Here is a 21,827-nt window from a genome sequence, read left to right as displayed (position 1 = left end):
TGCCCCGGTCCGGGAAGATCCCACATGCCGCAGAGCGGCTGGGCCCGTGTGCCATGGCCGCTGAGCCTGCGTGTCTGGAGCCTGTGCTCCGCAACGGGAGAGGCCACAACAGTGAGAGGCCCGCGTACCGCAAAAAAAAAAAAAAAAAAATCAGTACCCACAATTACAATAATTAAGATTTAAGAAATTAGATTGACATGGATTAAATGCTTAATGATCAGTAGTAGCCTTTATTTCTGCCACATGGAAGACACTGCTTTGTTTTCCCTTCCTTCGATTGTTATTTCCCGAGCTGTGCTTGTATTTTAGTTTAGTAGTTTGTATTTATCTGGCAAAGAAAAAAAGATGGAGTCAGTTCAATTAATTCAAAAGTCTGACATACAGAATCTTTTAAAGTTATTACTGTTAAGTATAAAACTTAAAGTAACTAAACATGAGTAAAATAAGTGATTGAAATAAGTAAAATTACATTTATAATACAATACAGCATTTCTTCTTAATATAACAATAAATATCCTTTGGACGGGTAAGATCTCATTTTTTAAATCTAGAAGTTGATGCAATATTAAAGGAACTTCTTAATTTCTTAAAATTTTTGTTTTTAAAAGTTATTTCTACCATGTAATAATCTAATAAATCAAAAAGTCAAGATTAAAATTATGGGCTTTTATTCTTTAAGACTTATAGATATTGTCATTGAATTATTTGCAAGCTCTTGATCTGTGCTAAACTGAGTCCTGAAATAAGTCATATATATGTGAGATTTACATACACATAATTTATGCTCATTGTAAATAAGGGGCCAAGTAACTTTCACATTATTTCAGTTGTAATAATACGAAGTCTTTATTAGTAGCAAACTTTTTTCACCATATAAAAAAATCATCTACCTTTTCCCATATATTAGCGATTACAATTTAAATATTTGGGAGCCACTTTTTAAATTTCTGAAGTCAAGATTTAAATATGTTATGTATATCATCATTTTTGCCCTTCTTTGCCTTTGTAGATCTCTCTTTATGAGACCACAATACTTGAAATTTCATGTTATAGAATATATCAATCAAAGGATGAAATCACTGTAGAATATTGGGTTAGCTTTTTAAAGGAACTTCTCTCTCTAAATGCTATAATACATTGAGAAATAGCTGGGCTTGGGACTCTCCCTAGGTGGGTGTAGGAATCAGCATATCACCGAGTGCCATCCCTTCACTGTCCACCACTATAGAACACTGTTAAGAGCATACTTAATAGTGTATGCTCTTAATAACACTATTAAGAAGTGACAAAATAACAGCACAGACTAAGGAGAGTATGTGAAGGCCAGGGGATTATGGTGTGTGAACATTTGCTATTTTTTGGCCACATTGTTTTTCTCTGGTGCATTATCTCTGGCCCATGGTGTGCATCTGGGTGGGGCCCTGTTAATAAACTCAGTGCTCAAATGCTAAACTGACTTTGGTGGCAGAGTGACAGAAAGGTGGAAAAGAGGGTGGGCACCTCAATTCCATCATCAGAGCCCTGATAAAATGGGCATGTGCTTCCTGCTGAAGCCACCCCTGTTCCACCAAACTTCCCTTCAATTGTGTGAATTCAGCCTTAAACACATGTGTGTGCATATGCACACACACACACATGCACAGTCTCTCTCTCTCTCTCTCACACACACACACAGCATTAGCTATATTGGGAGAGGCAACTGAGAGAAGTTTCATTAAGTAACTCACTGTAAAGCTAGTGTCTCAAAGAAACTTAGAATACTGTATGCCACCACATACAGCTGTGCAAGTTATCCATTGCACAGAGACTACAATGTGAATGGGACCCCCAACTCTGTGCAGTGTACAATCTGCACAATTGTACATGGCAGCCCTGCAGGGACTCTGTGAATATTTGTATAATTTTGGTATGAAAGTAAGAGGCTTTGGCTGTGTTGGCTAATCTGAGAAAGCAGGTTGGGAAAGAGTATATGATAAGGGAGCAAAGAGGAAGGTAGCAACGAGAATGAAAGGAATCACTGTAAAAGCAGTAGCAAGTAATTCCCTGCCAGTGCCTCACCTGAAGCGCCTTCTTGCCCTGTGCTGATGTTACATTTTGACCCCTGGTGGATTCTAGAGCAGAAACCACAACAATATCTCAATATTCCATTCCACCTCTATTTTTACTACAATAGAAGTAATAAGATTCAATGTTAAAAGATTCAGTTTATTGACAGCTTTTTGTGAAAAAGTCATGTCTGTCATTTATATCTATAGACTTATAATTGTAAAAACTACCTTTAGGTTGTCTTACTTGTTTTTTCCATTGGCCTTTTCTTGTTTTCCTTTCCTTTCCTCACATGTATTCCCTTGAGAAAGGGAGGACAGATGAGGCACAGACTGAGGAAATTAGAAAAGGATTTGACAGGAGAGGAGAGAGCCAGAAAATAGTGGGGAAAGTGGAAGAGAGCTCACTAGAGAGAGAGGAAGTGAGGAGGAAAGAAAAAAGCCAAAAACAGGAGAGAAAAAAGTCACAGAAGGAGAGAGAACTTAAATTTGAGTCTTAAATTCAAATGATGTTCCAACCTCGTTATCAAAAATGTCTTTATTCTTTCCGATGGAGCCCATTGTTAAATTTCACAGTTTCTCCCACTCTTTCTCTTTTTAGCCCTGGTTTCATAAACAGAGAATGAACCTGGCTGCTTAGGATTCCAAGGGTTCGATTTGCGGTAGTTAAGAGGAAAGTGGAAAAGAAAGATAGGTGGGAGAGGGGAGGAATCCCAGTATTTCTTAAATGATTTCCCTCTTTCTTATTTCTTGAATCTCTATCCTTGGTCTCATTTCTTTCCATCTTGGAAAAATACCACGGGATCATAGATAAGCCTATTGTTTGGGCTCACTGTAAAGAAATCAGCAAAGTTAAGGAGAATAAAGCTTAGAAAGGTAAGAAATTGAAAGTCAATAAAGGAGAAAGATGGACCCAGATCCAGAGAAGATGGGTTTAGCCTGGGCCCTGCCTTGTAGCCTTTTCATAAAAACAGTACATTTGCAGTGCCACTTTACCCAAAACCTTACTCAAAATGGAGAAGAAGTGTCATTCTTTCAAACAGCTGAGAGGTTGGAGAGATGAATTGGAGACCATGGTCCCTAACTAGCCCTGCCCAGGAGTTGTGTGAATGTGAATCTGATGGGGTTAATAGAAACAGTGATTTATTTTACTGCCATGGGAGCAGTTATTATTCTGTCTCCTGCCTAGAATAGAATCAGATTTACAAACTCACTTTCCGTCTACATTCAGTCTAAATTCAATGGGACAAGGGATTAAAATTCTACTAATCTTTGCTTTTCTTGTGGTGAAGAGTGTTGAGTGTGAAAGGGGAAGAAAGAAGTGATTCAGAGGAGTGTGATAGGGGGAAAAGAAATGCTAATCAGAGGGAAAATTGAAAAACTGTACAATCCTAAGTAAGGAAAAGTGAGAAGATATAGGAAAGGAAAGCGGGAAGAATGAGAAAGTGCATGAAAGACAACAAACAGGGAAAATAATTAATACTTTGTGAAAACTCCATGCCAAATGTGTATACTGTACCATCTTTGTGATTTAACAAGCTCAGAAGTGGAATTTTGCTGCACGTTTGCTGTATCTTTCCTCAGCTCCTGATTTCCAGAGCCCCATTTCAAGCTGCCTGATAAATTTACATAGATGGGCCACCAGGACCACAAATATGAGCTAAGAAAATCATAGCAGCAGAAAGGGCCTTGAGACAGCCAGTCATGCCCTCCTCATTCCCCCACCCATATGCACACACATTTGATAGCTGAGGAAACTGAGGCCCAGAGAGATTAAATGATGTGTTCATGAAACAGAGGAAGTGCAGTTAGAACTCAAACCTAGGGCTTTTGATTCTCAGTTCAGTGTTTCATAGTTGATTTCTTCACCTTTTCCTTCCAGATTTTCTTCCTTTTCCCAGCTTGCTTCATGGGCTCACTACCTCCTAGTCATGTTGCCTCCCAAACTCTGTCCTCCTCAGTCCTTTTTTTCTCGTGTCCACACAGGTAGTTAGTCATTAAAGCTTGTTGACTGTGTGTTCATGTCCTTATTCTCATCTCATTGCTTCTTGCCTGGCCAAGACTTTGGTACCCTTCACCTAGACTATTATAATGACATTCTGCCTCTAGCCTCTTCCAGCTTCTTTTACAGATTTTTTTTTTTTTTTTTTTGCGGTACGCGGGCCTCTCACTGTTGTGGCCTCTCCCGTTGCGGAGCACAGGCTCCGGACGCGCAGGCTCAGCGGCCATGGCTCACGGGCCCAGCCGCTCCGCGGCATGTGAGATCTTCCTGGACCGGGGCACGAACCCATGTCCCCTGCATCAGCAGGTGGACTCTCAACCACTGCGCTACCAGGGAAGTCTCCAGCTTCTCTTAGAGACTGCAGTCAGAGTATTCATCCTAAAATGTAATACTAATTTTGTCATTTCCTTGGCTTTCAGTGACTCCTCCTTACCTACCAAATAGTACTTTCCAAACTCCTTAGTGTGGATTACAACCCCCATGACCTGGCTCCTGCCTTGCTTTCCAGCTGCCTCTCTCACTACTCCTAAATTAAACATGCCCAGCCCTGTCTTATCCCTTTGATTTTGCCCACACTGTTCCTTATATCCAGGATATTCTTATTTCCCCTTTCCTAACTCAAAGACTGCCTCCTTTGTAGAATCTTTCATGATTTTCTCTCTTGAGCTAAAACTAAGTTCTCCACTTTTCTCATATAGGGCCTATAACATTCCTATTTATGTTATTTGTGCACATGTCTTGAGGCCAGGTAATAGGTCCTGTTATTTATTTTTAATCTCTCCCAGAGCCTGTCACAGTGCCTCATATATAATAGATAGGCAATGAACGCTTGTTCAGTTGAACAAAATTGAGTTTGTGCCAGAAGATGGGTAAAAGAATCAGTCACATATAAGATGAAAATAAAAGTATCAATGTCCTACATTAATTTCAAGTTTCCATGGCTAAAATAATGAGTGCTTCAGAATGTACAAAGAATGTACTAATTATATATTCCTGTACTAATTATGTATTAGTGGTAAGGCTGTTGCTAGATTTATCCTTGTCTTTAGAAAATAAGAGGAAAATGTTTGCCAGTGTAGGATATTTCTGGAATTTTTACAGATTTGATTTCTTTTTGAAATAAAATTTGGGATAGAAATTGATAGATGAAAATTCTATATATTGTGAAGAAAATTTTGTATTTTTCTTATAAACTATGATAGCATTTTCCTACATTTTTTTCAGGTTTAATACTGTAGATTGGAATATAGGTAAAACCACATTACAGTGAAGTTCACCTGGTATTTTGGACACTAAATTCCAGTGGGAAGGCCCAAAGACAAATCCCGCTTGTATAAATAGCTTTCCTGTAATCATTTGCTTTTTAAAAATTTTATTGAGCTAACATTTATTTATAACATTATATGAATTTCATGTGTACAACTTTATATTTCTACTTCTGTATATCTTACAATGTGCTCCCCACCAAAAATTTATTTTCCTTCTGTCACCATACACTTGTTCCCCTTTACCCATTTAGCCCTCCCCACCAATCATTTGCTTTTTTTTTTTTTTTTTTTTTTTGGTAGGACTCTTGCAAAAGTGACTAAAAATGTCTTCAAGTGTTTTTGGTATTTTTTTCCTCTCCATTTACATTTAGTTAAATGTGCTTCTGTGTTCCTTCCATGATGTTCTTTTATGTGCATGACTGGAGCTGAGGCCTATTCTACCCCCCAGAAGTTAGACAGTAACTTAGAAGTGGGTCAGCAGCAAGTAAGGGGAGAAATCTTCACCGGTGCCTACAAGACAGCCTCTACTTCAAGCACTTGTTACAGGTTAAAGATCCCGAGACATGGAAATATGTAAGGAAAAAACTGCCAGAAAAAAACATTAAATGGTATCACCTGACAACGAAGCAGAAGCCAAAGACGTAAGCAGGAAGAAAAGAGGGGCTAGGTGGTTTTAGATTTACCAAGAAATTGAGTTGTGGATCAATTCCCTTCCAAATCAGCAGGAATAAGAGGCCGTATCATGTTCAGGTTCTGCCCGCAGGGCTACCTTGGGAGTGGTTCACGCCCAGTGAGTTAGACATTCAGGGAACTAGGGAACTCTATCAGCACAGAAAAAAGCAAAGTGATGCCTACCACTTGAAAGATAGCATGAATATAGTCTTTGAGGCAGTTTCTGCAGGATAGGACTCTCACAATGGAGCAAAGGCAGGAAAGGGAATGCATCAAAACATCTAGCTGGATTCCTTTGTTCTTAACTATTCTGTTCTAGGACCCAGAGGTGACTGCTTGATACCAGGGATCACAAAGAAATGTAGTGGAATTTGTTTCATACCTGAAGTGTCTGAATCAGTTCTCCTGCTCCTGTAAAAATAAATAGCACACTTCAAAGTTTTGCCAGTATAACCACAAATACTTAGAAAAGAACTACTAGGTATGAGGTAATCATTCTCTAAGTACTTTGTAGGTAGTAATGAAACATATTTAGCAAGCCAAGGGTATTATTCATTATAATACATCTTAGAGTAAAATTACCTAAATTTTTGTAACATGTAAGCTATCCAACATGTAAAAGCTGTAAAAGTGAGTTGTATGTAATTACATATAACGTATTTTTATTGTAAATATCACCTGTCACTCAGTGAGGCTGTGACCATCACTATCCTGCTACTTCTCGAGCCCCTGAAAATTCATTTGAGGTTGAGACTCCAAGAAGCTAACTGTTGCTGCTCTGGGGCTTCCGTAAACAGAGTCAGCTGTGTTGGGAATATAGGCTCTCATAGACACGTGGGGTACATTCTGGAATGGATGGGTGACTGGGGTTACAGTGCCTACTCTGCTAGCTCTTCATCACAATCTGTATGGCCCTGATGGGAATCTTGTAGGTGAATAACATACCCAAGTGTTTGTCCAAGTTAATACACTTCTTATGGTTTAGTGGATAAAATAGGAGACTAGCTGTCAGTTTTTCAGGCTATTTCACTTTCAGAGATGTCTTTGGATAAAGAAGTTTGTTTTCTGCATGCCTGATTTTTAAAATTAATATCAAAAAATACTTATTTTCGTAACCTCATTCACATGCTAAAATATAAACTTGTCAGTTAATTTTCACCAAATCTTTGTTCCTTGGCTACATTTCAGTAACTCTTTTGGAAGTATTGCTGTTTGAGTAAAAGGGTTTGCAAATAATAATTATCCTTAGATAATATCTTCCCAGATAAATGTGCAAAGACATAATTCTGATCCATTTAAGAGGTCTGGCAAATCCATGCAGTTCAGGTTCTACAATGGATCTTAAGGTTAAATTAGTAATTTTCTGAGAAGTTTGCAAACAACTACTCATGTACCAAGTAGGTCTGGTGATTTAAATAAGGTTGAGTTTAAGGATAAAAGTTTTCAAGAGACTGAGAAATATCAAGAAAGTGTACTTAAAAACAAAATAGGTGCAAATTAAAATAAAGCCTGCCATTATCCTCTTTAAAACAAAGGGAAGAGTCACAGTAGCACTATTGCCAAGGTATGAGAAGGAATATAAATGCTTTATAAAGTAAATCCTTCACTTCTAAAGCACCTAAAATGACATTATACAAGTCTCCAGCGTCTTTCACTCATCTAGATTTAAGTTGCTCAATTTACATTTTAAAGACCAATGAATCTAAGGGCAAAATATTCAACGACGTCATTGTTTAATTTTTTTTCCCATTGTTCCAAAGTATACGGTTAGAAAGTGTCACTGAAATCCATGGTCTTGGAGAAGAAAAATGAATATATACTAGAATTTATTTATCACTCTCACAGTGTCCTGACTTAATCCTGCAATTGTCCCAGGATTAAGCATCAGTGAATCCCATTCTGTTCCTTGATCTTATCACATCTTGCATTTATAATGAACATTCTCAAATTAGGCTCTAGCTAGTAATTAAGTTCTTGATGTAAATAGGCAATAAAATATAATTTATGCTTGATTAAATTGGACTTAAGAGGATTAGTTAGAACCAAAATTTGTTTTTTGCTTTGTTTTTATCTATCTCTTTCTTTCTCTACAGTAGGGTCAGCAGCTAGATCACACAGGAAGCTGAGAGACTGAAGGGCAGGGCCTGGAAGAGTTTGGGATTTGCTAACCAAGTTCCTTTTCAATCTTTAAAATTCTAAGATTTTTGCTATTTATATAGGCATTCATTTTCTCATCATTTCTAATAGTGGTCATAATAGTGAGACTAACAAAATTTTGCACCTGCAGATCATTTTTCAACCTAAAAACTTAAGTTCTCTCTACAATTTTTAATATTTAAAAAAACTGCTAAGAGCTTATCTAATGCTCAGAGGACTTTTAGGGTAGCAAGACTGTTCTTTATGTGGATACGTGTCAGTATGCATGTGTCAAAACCCACAAAACTGTGCAACACAGAGAGTGAACATTAAACTAGGGACTATAGTTAATAATAATGTATCAATATTGTTCATTAATTGTAACAAATGTACCACACTAATGCAGGTGTTAATAATAGGGGAAACTGGGGGGGCTTCCCTGGTGGCGCAGTGGTTGAGAGTCCGCCTGCCGATGCAGGGGATACGGGTTCGTGCCCCGGTCTGGGAAGATCCCACATGCCGCGGAGCGGCTGGGCCCGTGAGCCATGGCCGCTGAGCCTGCGCGTCCGGAGCCTGTGCTCTGCAACGGGAGTGGCCACAACAGTGAGAGGCCCGCGTACCGCAAAAAAAAAAAAATAAAAAATAAAAATAAAAAATAAATAATAGGGGAAACTGGGGATGAGAGGAGGGTGAGGACGTGGCAGTGGGGTGGGTATACGGGGCTGTATGTACTATCTGCTCAATTATTCTGTAAATCTAAAACTGTACTTTAAAAAAGTTTACTAATTTTTTTTTAAAAAGGCATTAACAGTTAATCCAGTGCTTCAGGGCATCTATTATTTGCAAAAGAGCAAGGAAAGAAGTTGAAATGACTTAAACAGTTAAACTTGTTAGATTTTGAATCATGTGTTTCTGAAGACTTAGACAAGGGCAGGACAGAATTTGAGACATAATGAATGAAATAAAGCAGAAGGAAGATGTCAGAATGATCCAACCTGATTAATTATTATTTAGGACAAATTGCTAGATTGGATGGATTCATTTTTATCTCATTTGTTTTTTAGAAATCTTATGCTTTTCTATGAAAGTCATACTCATACACAGCAAAAGATATATTTTCTATTGAGTGGCACCTGCCTCTATACATTTGCCTCTTACATTCTTTGTTTTTCTCTCACTACTTCTGACAGATGATTGATTACTTTTTAAATCTCCCTTCCTGGGCTTCCCTGGTGGCGCAGTGGTTGAGAATCTGCCTGCTAATGCAGGGGACATGGGTTCGAGCCCTGGTCTGGGAGGATCCCACATGCCGTGGAGCAACTGGGCCTGTGAGCCACAACTACTGAGCCTGCACATCTGGAGCCTGTGCTCCACAACAAGAGAGGCCACGATAGTGAGAGGCCCGTGCACCACGATGAAGAGTGGCCCCTGCTTGCCACAACTAGAGAAAGCCCTCACACAGAAACGAAGACCCAACACAGCAAAAATTTTAAAAAAATAAAATAAATTAAATCTCCCTTCCTTCTTTCTCCTCTAACACATCAGACTTCCAGTAGTCCTCCTGGGCATTATTTAGTTCCACTGAAAGAACTCAGTGGTTACCATCAAGAAATAATAGATCAGTGTTCTGAGGGAAATTTCTCTATTTCAGCTACTTCTCCACCCTTAATCTGAAGCAGGAAAGTTTCTTCCATCTGGAAAATAAATAAATAAATAAAAGCATTCCATCTGAAAGCAGCAGAATACACATTCTTTTTAAGTGCATATGGAACATTCTCCAAGATAGATCACATGATGGGCCACAAAACAAGCCTCAGTGACCTTAAGAAAATTGAAATCATATCAAGCATCTTTTCCTACTACAATGCTGTGAGCTTAAGAAATCAACTACAAGAAAAAAACTGCAAAACCCCACAAATACATGGAGGCTAAACAATATGCTACTAAACAACCAATGGATCACTGAAGAAATCAAATAGGAAATTGAAAAAAAATACCTAGAAACAAATGAAAATGAAAATACGATGATCCAAAACCTATGGGACGCAGCAAATACAGTTCTAAGAGGGAAGTGTATATCAATACAATCTTACTTCAGGAAACAAGAAAAATCTCAAACAACCTAACTTTACACCTAAAGCAACTAGAGAAAGAACAAACAAAATCCAAAGTTAGTAGAAGGAAAGAAATCATAAAGATCAGAGCAGAAACAAGCGAAATAGAGATGAAGAAAACAATAGAAAAGATCAATGAACTAAAAGCTGGTTCTTTGAAAGGATAAACAAAACTGATAAACCTTTAGCCAGGCTCATCCAGAAAAAGAGAGGGCTCAAATCGATAAAATTAGAAATGAAAAAAAAGAAGTTACAGCTGACACCACAGAAATACAAAGGATCATAAGAGACTACTACAAGCAACTATATGCCCCCAAAATGGACAAATTCTTAGAGAGGTACAATCTCCTAAGACTGAACCAGGAAGAAATAGAAAATATGAACAGACCAAACACAAGTACTGAAATTGAATCTGTGATTTAAAAACTCCCAACAAGCAAAAGTCCAGGACCAGATGGCTTCACAGCTGAATTCTATCAAACATTTAGAGAAGAGTTAACACCTATCCTCTGAAGCTATTCCAAAAAATTGCAGAGGAAGGAACACCTGCAAACTCAGTCTATGAGGCCACCATCACCCTGATACCAAAACCAGACAAAGATACCACAAAAAAAGAAAATTACAGGCCAATATCACTGATGAACTTAGATGAAAATATCCTCAACAAAATACCAGCTAACCAAATCCAGCAATACATTAAAAGGATCATACACCATGATCAAGTGGGATTTATCCCAGGGATGCAAGGATTTTTCAATATTTGCAAATCAATCAGTGTGATACACCACATCAACGAATTGAAGAATAAAAGCCATATGATCATCTCAATAGATGCAGAAAAAGGTTTTGACAAAATTCAACACCCAGTTATGATACAAACTCTCCAGAAAGTGGGCATAGAGGGAACCTACCTCAACATAATAAAGGCCATGTATGACAAACCCACAGCTAATATCATGACAATGGTGAAAAACTGAAAGCATTTCCTCTAAGATTAGGAATAAGACAAGGATGTCCATTCTCACCACTTTTATTCAACATAGTTTTGGGAGTCCTAGCTATGGCAATCAGAGAAGAAAAAGACATGAATTGATTTTTTTTTATTGGGGTATAGTTGATTTACAATGTCATGTTAGTTTCTGCTGTACAGTGAAGTGAATCAGCTATATGTATACATATATATCCTCTTTTTTGGATTTCCTTCCCACTTAGGTCCACCACAGAGCATTGAGTAGAGTTCCCTGTGCTATACAACAGGTTCTCATTAGTTATCTATATGAATTGATTTTTAACATATTTTTTTAATCCAAACTTCAAAGCTCTTGGTCATTTCTGAAGAAGCCTCCCCTTGAGTTTGAGCTGATTGTTCTTCTTATGGCTATGAAGGGGAATCCTCATTTTGGCTCTGGCGCCTCAGGAGAAGCCCTCACAAGCCTTGCTCAGCCCTTCTTTGTACCTAGGACTGGCTTCTCATAAGGTAGCAGTTCTCAAACCTGATTGTACATTTGAACCACTGGGAAGCCTATTACAACACAAAATGCTGAGACCATCCCAGAGTTTATGATTCAGCAGGGTGGGGGTGGGCCTGAGAATTTACATCATTAACTGGCTCCCAGGTGATGCTGCTGACCAGCCACACATTAAGAACCACTGGTATAGAAACCCTAGATAGGACACGATGCTTTGCTTAAGCATGCAACCAAAAGTATTGAAATTATAATCAAGATCCACCAACACCTTGAATGTATTGGCACTTGGATCTAGAGGCCCTAGAATCGCGAGAAATGTGGCTGCCCAGGAGCAAAAGCAAATGTTACGCTGACTTCGAGGCTTAGGAATCCTCTAAGGATCATCCATATTCCTTTCTTTCCCTGAACACCTTCTTAGCTGGGAAAGAAGGTTAAGAAGAAAGCCAGTTTTTAACACATAACCCTCAGTCAATTAAGATATTTTGTTTTCTGTTTTTGTTTTTGTTTTGACAGAATAGCCAACTTTCTTTTATCTACGCTGTTGGAAATGAAGTAATAGTGACAATAATGATCATTTACTGACCACCTAACATGTCCCATTTATAATTGTTATGCAGTCAGTCAGCTTGGAACTCTATTCCCTCAGAGCTCCACCCTCCCTTCAATCTCTGCCATTCCTCAGAGAAGCAGTTCCTGACCACTTTTATAAAATATCCCTACTCCCTCCTCAAATCCTTCTGTTACTTTTTGTTTTCTTGCAGCACATTCCAGCTGGCATAATATATTTTATTTGATGATTATCTATACCCTCCACTAGAATGAAACACTCCATGACTTGTTTTCACTGCTGTATTTCCAGTCTCTAGCACATAGAAGGTTCTCAGTAAATATTATTGAATGAATGAATCAAACTTTTTAAAAGTTTGTTTCCCTGTTTTCCCCTGTTCCTTTTTATATTTAAAAAGAACTTAGACATAATCCATGACATTCCTCATTTTCATTCTTGCTGATATAGCATTTAGATCTCTATATTTTTCTCTGGTTTCTTATTAGATGTTATTCCAGAATGATCATATTAATTTTTATCTTTATAGTACCACAGTGTCTCTCAAATTCATCTTGCAATTGGGTATTACAATTATAAAAATAGTTTTTCAGATTATTAAGTTATTCATTGGAAATGTAGAAAAGGGTAAGGGATATGTAGAGAAGAAAATACAGAGAAGTGTAAAGATAAAAATACCCGTAATTACTCTAGCCTATAACTCCAAAATGTGGACATCATGATTCTGTTGTTTTCTTCAGCACACACCACTGACACCAGGCAGATAGCCCAGAATGCCAACTGAATGGTGTGAGAAGTTGGTGTGAAAATAAAAATTAGACAAGGTTGAACCAAATGTGGATAATTGAGTTGATTATGTTATCATTCAATTACATTGTATGTATGTCTGAGAATCTTCAGCGAACAATGCCCTAGTTGCAGGGACTTGAAAGCATGCACTTATTTACATACTTCACATCTTAGCATCACTTGGCATTTCCCTGCCTCACATACCTGGATTCTTCAGCCTTGAGAGCCGTGCTTTTAGAGTCTGTTGTCCTTATTTCAGAGGGTCTATCGCTCATCTCTTTGGATTTATCTGTCTCACCTTCTTCTGGAGTCAAGGTAGTTTGCAAACATCTTTCACCTTCGAAAGTCAGCATTAGGTTTGAGATGGTGACATGTTTTGAGGATTCTCTAAACTCATTCTTAATTTTTGTACCTTGTAGACAACCAGCCTTCAGAATATTTTCCATTTTTTCCTTTGAAAATAACAAGCAGCAGCAAATCAGGGAGCAGAAGAGCATCATACAGAAGCAGATTATTTAAGGAGCAGTGATCATTTCATCTATATTTACTGAGTGGCCTCAAGTGCACAGGCACAATGATGAGGGGGGTGAGCCTTGGTATTGCACAGCCATTGAGAAGAGCCCAGGCGGGTGCTGGAGGCTGGCAGCATGGGGACCTGACACAGCACATGCTAAAACTCATGTGGTCAGGGACACCAATGTCACCTCACACAAGAAAATTAGGACTCAATTGCAGGACTTCCTCTCCCTGAATTGGCAGGAAAGGAAGGTTTTCTAGAAATGCCTTGACACCTGCTCCCCAACCCAAGGTTGCTCTTGATTTAAGAGCATCTAATAGGTGACAGGAGTTGGAGGTTCCTAGTAATACTAAAGAGTTTGTTTTTCAAAAGACTTAGAATCTAAAACTTGGTACCTTAAAATATCTCCCGTCCTAATGTCCTGGTTTCTGTTAATACACCACTTCTGTCACTCCCCGCCTTCCTTGGAATCTCTCTCAGGCCTCAGAGCAATAGGTCAGCTGGTCTTAAGGACTCTGTCTATCTGGGACTTCCCTGGTGGTCCAGTGGTAAAGAATCTGCCTTCCAATGCAGGGGACACAGGTTCGATCCCTGGTCAGGCAACTGAGATCCCACGTGCCGCGGGGCAACTAAGCCTGCGCGCCTCAACAAGAGAGCCCGCGTGCCGCAAACTACAGAGCCCATGAGCTCTGAAGCCCGCGCACCACAACCAGGGAGAAGCCCATGTTCTGCAACGAAAGATCCCGCGTACCGCAACTAAAACCCTATGCAGCCAAAAATTAAAATAAGTAAATAATAAATCTTTTTTAAAAAGACTCTGTCTCTCTGATGTCATTCACATCTGCACCTTCTTCCTCCCTTTGTCATTACGTAGTCCATCACCTCTACGGCTGTTCCTTGAAAATAATGCAATAATCTTCTTTAAAGCTAAAACATTTTTTTCTGACAATGAAAGTAATGTATATTTATCATAGAATATTTAGAAAATCCTGAGAGATATAAAGTTAGAGGGAGAAAATTATTGCTTGCTTGATGCCACAGGCCAGAAATAACTACCATGACACATTTCATTCTGATCTTTCTGTCCATTTATTTATTTTGGATGTGTCTGCTTCGTGGTCATATCCCACTTTTTTCACTTAATGATTTATTATAAAAATTTCCCCATGTTATTAAAAACTGTGTAAAGCTACTTGAATTTTTCTAATTAAAAATTATTTTTATTGGAGGAAACAAAAAATTCAGAAATATATAAAGAAGAAAACATCAATTGCTTATAAAATTGCAATCTAGAAATAAACTACTGTTAACAATATGACTTTTCCCCCTCCTATTGTCTGTGTGTTTACATGCATTTTTATGTAATAAGGATCATATTCTTTACTTCATTTTTCACTCAGGTTTACATCATAAACATTTTTCCAAGTAAAGAAAAATTCTCCAACAATTTTAACAGCTACAGAGTAGTCATTCGTTTAACAAATATTTCCTGAGTGACTATGATCTTGCCAGTCACTGTGGTTGCTCCTGAATGAGATAAACATGGCACCTGACCTTTGCGGATTTAAATTCATTTAGCCATTTCTCTGTGGTGGATGTTTAGCTTACTTCCGTATTTTCATTATTTCATTTTTATAAACATGGTATAGATGTGGTATGATTAACATCTTTATAGCTAAATCCTCATTCCTATTGATGATTAACTCCTTAAGAAAGATTCTTAAAAGTGGAATCACTGAGTCAAAGGGTGTCAACATTTCTAGGTTCTTGACTCACAATGATTTCAAGAAAGTTTGTTCCAATTCTCACCCTACCATGAATCTTTACAAATCCCAAGGTGACCCCACCTTTACTAACACTGACTATTTTTATTCTTTTAATTAGCAGTTTTATAGGTGAAATTTTTTTCAAGTTTGCATTTCTTTGATTACTAGTGAGGTAAAACTTTTCCACTAAATTCATTAGCTAGCGTTTTCTTCTAGAAATGTCCATCTTTGTCCTCTGCCATTTTTCTGTTGTGGGCCCCACGGAGGTTTCTCAGCAGCAGTCTACACACTGATCTCTTTACCTGCAATCCATCCTTCCATCAGACTAATCTTTTAAAAACACAGCTCCTTCACTCCCTTACACAGTGATTTTGACAAGGCTAAGGTTTGCCCAAGGACTGAGTCTATACTTCTTATTTTGGCATTCAAGGTTTGCAAGCAACTTTCCATCCTATATCCTAATATTTTCTACATATATTATGCTCCAGCCAAACTGATTTATTCTCAGATGTGTCTCTGTGTTTTTCCACTTTCTGGCCCTTTCTAAAGATGCTCACTTTGGGTATTTTATTTTCTTATTCCCACCTTCACTTCTTATTGAAATTTCACCCCATCCTTCAGTATACTTCATACTTTTGTGTACATTTAAACCTTAATATAGCCCTTGCATGATATTAGTATCCTCATTTGAGAGATGAGGAAACAGACTCATGTAGGTTCAGTGACTTGGCCAAACTAATATGCAGCAGGGCAAGATTCCAACCCAGGGCTTCTGACTCTGATAACAAAGTTCCTTCTATCCCACCATAGCTTTCTGATACAGGGTTAAGTTGTATGGTATGGATGTGCACTGCCTGTTTCAGGGAACATCTTACAACTCTTTTACACCAGGGTTCAGGTATCAGAACTCATTATTAATATTAGGTTACTCAGAGTAAGTTCCATAGCATTTTATTTATTTATTTATTTATTTATTTTGAGGTACGCAGGCCTCTCACTGTTGTGGCCTCTCCCGTTGTGGAGCACAGGCTCCGGATGCGCAGGTTCAGCGGCCATGGCTCACAGGCCCAGCCGCTCCACAGCATGTGGGATCTCCCCGGACCAGGGCACGAACCTGTGTCCCCTGCATCGGCAGGCGAACTCTCAACCACTGCGCCACCAGGGGAGCCCGCCATAGCATTTTGATAATCGATGTCAGGTAGCTTACCAAAGAAGGTGAAAGAGAGTGATTATTAGAGAATGAAAGTCTTCTATGTCACATACCTTTTCCTAAGTCTTCTATGTCACATACCTTTTCCTCCCGCTTGGCCCTGAGTATCTCATCACTTTCAAACACCACTGTGATCCCTGAGCCCACTGTGACATTGCAGATGTCCGTGACTTCTGTGACTTCTGTGACAATTCTTGTATCTGGGGCCTCGGTGACCTCATTTTCTGGAATATCCGTGACATCGGTGATGTCCGTGAATTCTGAGAAATCAGTGCTTTCTATGCCATTGATGGGGTCTGAACATATGTACAGGTGTGGGGTCTGTTCAGCTGTGAAGGCTGCAATATCCATGATGTCCATTGACCCTGTGATGTCTGTGCTGTTTGTGATTTCTAAGAGGCTGGAGACTTCTGACACTTTGGAAGCTTTGGCTTTCTCCTCATTCAAGAGGGAGATGAGTTCCACCCACTGATGGAATAGGGTGTCTTGTTTGCACGCAGGGGCACACAGCTGTAAGTAGTAGGCTTGGCCACTCACCAGCTTTACTTTGATGCACATATTCTCAGCATCATGAACAGAAAGAGTCACAAACTGCAGAGGGAGAAACCTGCAGACAAATGCAAATATCATCTAGAGGCCTGATTGGAAACTATCATGAGGACTTTCATTTTATAGCAGTTTGTGGCGTGAGACTCAGGACAACAGGCGTGTCTCTCTGACAGGCCTGGAGAGGGGCAGGCATGGGATGGGGCAGGACCTTCTTGTGGCCATATGTTCCCAGGTCTGGTTCTTAGCTTTTGAGGGTCAAAACTTTGATTTTTAGTACATGTAATCAGGCTCCTGAGGGCCATCTTGCCTGAATCATACTAAGACTCTAATGCACTAAAATATCAACTGTTTATTATTTATTTAGGAGAAGTTGTCCCATTTAGTTAATCCTGCAAGGTTGAGACTGAGAGAAGTTAGTGATTTGCTGTGGGTCCTACAGCAAGTTGGTGGCTTGAGACAAGACCAGAGCTAATTCTGATGGAAGTTGGGATAGGGTGGGGGGAATGTTCTAGAGAGGCATTTTATTATGAGCCTTCAGTTCCTGTTACTTAGGTTTAATTTTTGAAAAGTGCATGGCCTGTTTGACTTCCAGGTTGTCAAACTATCTTCCCCAGACTTTAAGGATGTGACTCTCTCACCTGCAGCAGGGAGCACAAGTGAGATGCTCCCTTGGACCACTTGTCATCTGTGTTTCTAGTCTCAGCTCCTCAGGGGTAAAGCATGTTTTCTGAGAGGTCTTTAACCTCTTCCCTTTGTAACTCACCTGGTGAGCACCAGATTCTCTGGAGAAGGAGATGTCAGAAGACTTTTTAAAAGGGGTTCTGAATCTTTTCGGGCGGTGGGTGTCAGATGTGCCAACAGCATCACGTTGGGGGTCTTGAGGGTGGGACTGGAAGAGCAGATGCCTACAGTCACCCAGTTGGCTCGGTTATGAAGGTAAATGGATCCACCTCTCCTGTTGACCTGAGGCAGAGAATAGGAAGAGGAGTTTTCTGTTAAAGTGTGTGGCCCTGACAACCTCGTTTACCCAAGCAGTGTAGGAATAAAGGAGAAATGAACCATGATGCCTTTGTTCATGTGAATTCTTAGAGATATCACAGAGAACAGACAGACACAGTCTCTGACCTGTGGGGTCCACTGGGGAAGGCGAACATTAAACAAGTGTGTCACTAAGTGTTTTTGTAAGTGTTACTGAGTATAAGTTCAGGGTGCTGTGCTGTGGAGCACATCACAGAAAACTTGACTTGGGAGGAAGAAGGCAGTGGTGTACTGTTAAGTGTGTAACTACTGTCTCTCGGGAGATACTCATAAGTTTATTATCAATTTCACTGGTATAAGAGATGAGTATCACACAATTTACAGACAATGATATACCATACTCTTTATGTTAAATCCATACAACCAACTGATTCTCCCAGAAGTCAAACTTGTATCCATAACCTCAAGATAATAGTAAAATGTAGTAATATAATAGGAATGATGAGTTTTGAGTATTTGTTGCCTTTGTTTTTTTTTGGGGGGGGTACTTCTAAAAAACATTTACTTATTTATTTATTTCCGCTGCACCGGGTCTTAGTTGCGGCATGTGGGCTCTTAGTCACAGCATGTGGACTTCTTAGTTGCAGCATGCAGACTTTTAGTTGCAGCATGCATGTGGGATCTAGTTCCCCGACCAGGGGTCAAACCCAGGCCCCCTGCATTGGGAGTGCAGAGTCTCACCCACTGGACCACCAGGGAAATCCCTTGTTGCCTTTGTTTTGAATAGTTTTATTTATAAGTTTATACAATTTAATTCTTAATGATGGCTGTGTTTAACAACTGACTTGTAAACTTCCTGAACACTTACCAATCGGCCAGCTCCAGCACACCCTCACCATAGGGTCAGAAAATCCTCCCCTGAGGAAGGGACCTCTAGCTGAGACCTGAACAATGTGGGACATAGACTGGCTGAGAATCTCTGCCAGTTGGAAGAGGAGGAGACTGGAAAGTGGGTAGACAGGGATGTGAAGGAAGCCAGAGAGGGGAAACACTTGGTTTCTCAGCTGTACATTAACTGCTTCAAAAAAAAATAAATGACTTAAAAGCAAATATATTTAGAAAGAGATTGTAGCCTACACTATTGATTACCTACCCAAAGCCATGCTCCTATTCTTCCGGATTAATGGAATTCTGGTTTTGTCCAGTATCTACCCCTCAGGGATGCTGCCCCAGCTGAGGAGCTAAATCCTGATCCACCTAAACTGTCATGGTGATCCATTCCATCCCCTGGCCAGTGATTGCTCTCAGCAGGCCCTGGCCAATGAGACACTACTGGGGGCCTCCTGGAGGCTCTGGGAAAGGGTTCTCAGCCCTCACAGACAGTTCAAGGATGAGACACATCCCTTCCGTTGCTGGCAGCTGTCATGTCCTGTTTGCATGTGATATTCCGAAGGGAGTGAATTTGAGGGTGACAGAACAAAAAGAGACAATCCAGGTCCCTGATGACTCCCATGAGTGAGTTGATGTCCTGTGGTTCTTTCACTCTGCTTGAGATAATTGTTGTTCTTTTTTGCTCACAGTTGAGTCAGGAACCTTGGTAACTTACTGCCAAAGACATACCGACCACAAGAGGTTGGGTGTGTTAAAGGGAATAACATATCCAGTTAAGACATGGGGCCATGTCTGATTTATAGAATACTGACTGCCTCTCCCAGTGTTCCTTAGAGCTTGAAAATGGTTATTTGAAAAAGGTGCAGAAGTGTGAAAAATAAAATAAAAAGATTATTAGTAGGAAAGAAGCACACAGAAGGTAAAGAACATCAAATCACAGCATCACATGTGTTCTGGGGCATGACTTAAACGTTAGTGTTCTTCGAGGCATCCCCTCCCTCCTATGGTGTCTGGAAGTGAGGAGGTCTCCCATCAGTGCAGAGAATGTGTGTATGTTGTCGTTCCTGTCACTCCTTTGTAGAATAAGCCGAGGAGCTGCTTAAATGGGCGTTTCACGTTAGACTTGGTTGTGACATTTCCATGAAGTTTAAGGGTATGGGCCACACCATTTAACTCATTTCCCTGTTTCTTTGTCTGAATTTTTTTTTTCCCTTTGGCCATACCTCACAGGCTGCGGAACTTCCCCAACCAGTGATCGAACCTGCACCCCCCTGCAGTGGAAGCATAGAGTCTTAACCCCTGGGCCTCCAGGGAAGCCCCTGTCTGAATAATTTAATGTTGAATGTTTAGTGGAAAGTTAGAACTGCTCTCAGATGCATTGAAGTGTAGTTTCATTCATAATGTAGGTACATTTTTAGGAGAAGGAAACTTTTCTCCCTGACACAATTTGACAATTATATTTTACCTTCAGAACTAAGAAACAAAATGCATTTTAATCCCTAGTTGTGTCAGAGATATTAGTCTTTAAAATGTCTCCTAAGTTAAGCAATTATCTGAGTGCTTTCCTGTGGCAGAATATTCTAAAAATGACTATAATCTCTTTGTGTAGTTTTGGGGAGATGATGATAGAATGAAAATTTCAGTAGACTTGGGACAGAATTTCTAGGTAAGAGTTTGTTGGGAAAATTTGAAATGAATTTTCCTTTTACATTATAATTATTTTAGGTTGTTTGAAGTTCCCAAACTATTCCTTTTAATTGTGTCACACATTCCCTTGCCACGTTAGAACAATTTTTCCAACTTTTTCTGTTGTCTTTGAGAAAATTAATTACCAAAGTTATTAGAACTTAATTCAGGGCTCAATTATTATTTACCTGGATAAAATTGCTTTCTAATATGGGAGGAGATACAAAAGGGGCATACTCTCCTTCATCCAACATATTTTGAAGCTCTCCTGGATCCTTGGAGTCTGGGACACAGATGTCATCTTGCTTGTCTATCCTCGTAGTAGACTTCCTGTTATTCTTCTTCATTGTGCTTATGTATAAACCTCAGAAAGTTGAAGAAATGGAAATACAATGAACAGAGACAGAGAAAATCTAATATAATAATTAAGTCACCTCACTTATCCACTAATTCAACAAATTTTATCAATATCTATGACATTCCAGGGACCATGGTGGGCACTGGAGATCCATGTGAATAAGACCAATAAGATGCCTGCCCTCACGCAGGTTACAATCTCTGGGGAAACAGTGAGTAAGCAAGAAGATGTTGGATGATAAGGGCTACAAAGACTCTGGATCAGCTGCATGTGATAAAAATTGTCTGGGGTGTGGGGCTGGCAACAGAAATTAGTTAGGGTGGTTAGGGGAGGCCTCTCAGCATACATCCCTCCTCCCCAAACCATTATTTTCCATCTTCCTAATTAATGGTACCTCTATCCTTCCCAGCATGCACAGGCCTAAAGTCCTTTTCTGTAAGTAGGGTATACCATACTAACCATACTAACCTGAGACCATCTCTTCCTGACCATTCACCCATGACCGAGGCTTAGTGAACAGTGGGTATCTATCTAGTCACTGACAGCTGTACATCTCCTGCTGTCACTCTGGCTCTGTCTCCAGAAACTGCTTCAGTAGACACCAGTGCCTCTACATCATTGGATTTTACCTTTCATCTACCAGAAATCACAGAATTCCAAGAAAGGAACAGGTCCTAGAATGCGATTCTGTTCAAACCTTCAAAAGATTACTCTTCCTTCTTCACAAACTCCATGCCAGTTAGAGGAAGGGTCCTTAATTGGCAAGCAGTAAGTTCTGAATGCTTATTTCTACCTCAGTCCTTTCTCAGAGA

The 21,827-nt window shown here is 39.6% G+C and overlaps 1 protein-coding gene across 1 annotated transcript; it reads right to left on the bottom strand.

Annotated features, from left to right (window-relative positions):
- Positions 1-3,371: 3,371 nt before the first annotated feature.
- GARIN2 (golgi associated RAB2 interactor family member 2) lies at positions 3,372-21,004 on the bottom strand (the record flags this gene model as incomplete). The annotated part of the gene is made up of 6 exons (XM_079700599.1): positions 3,372-3,436; positions 6,370-6,398; positions 13,265-13,512; positions 16,635-17,160; positions 17,866-18,065; positions 20,846-21,004. The coding sequence occupies 6 exons, from the start codon at positions 21,002-21,004 to the stop codon at positions 3,372-3,374; spliced, it is 1,227 nt and encodes a 408-aa protein (XP_079556725.1).
- Positions 21,005-21,827: the final 823 nt, after the last annotated feature.

This window comes from Hyperoodon ampullatus (genome assembly GCF_949752795.1).
Source record: "Hyperoodon ampullatus genome assembly, chromosome: 3".
In the NCBI taxonomy this organism is placed as follows: Eukaryota; Metazoa; Chordata; class Mammalia; order Artiodactyla; family Ziphiidae; genus Hyperoodon; species Hyperoodon ampullatus.
This window is presented reverse-complemented; position numbering and strand designations above follow the sequence as displayed.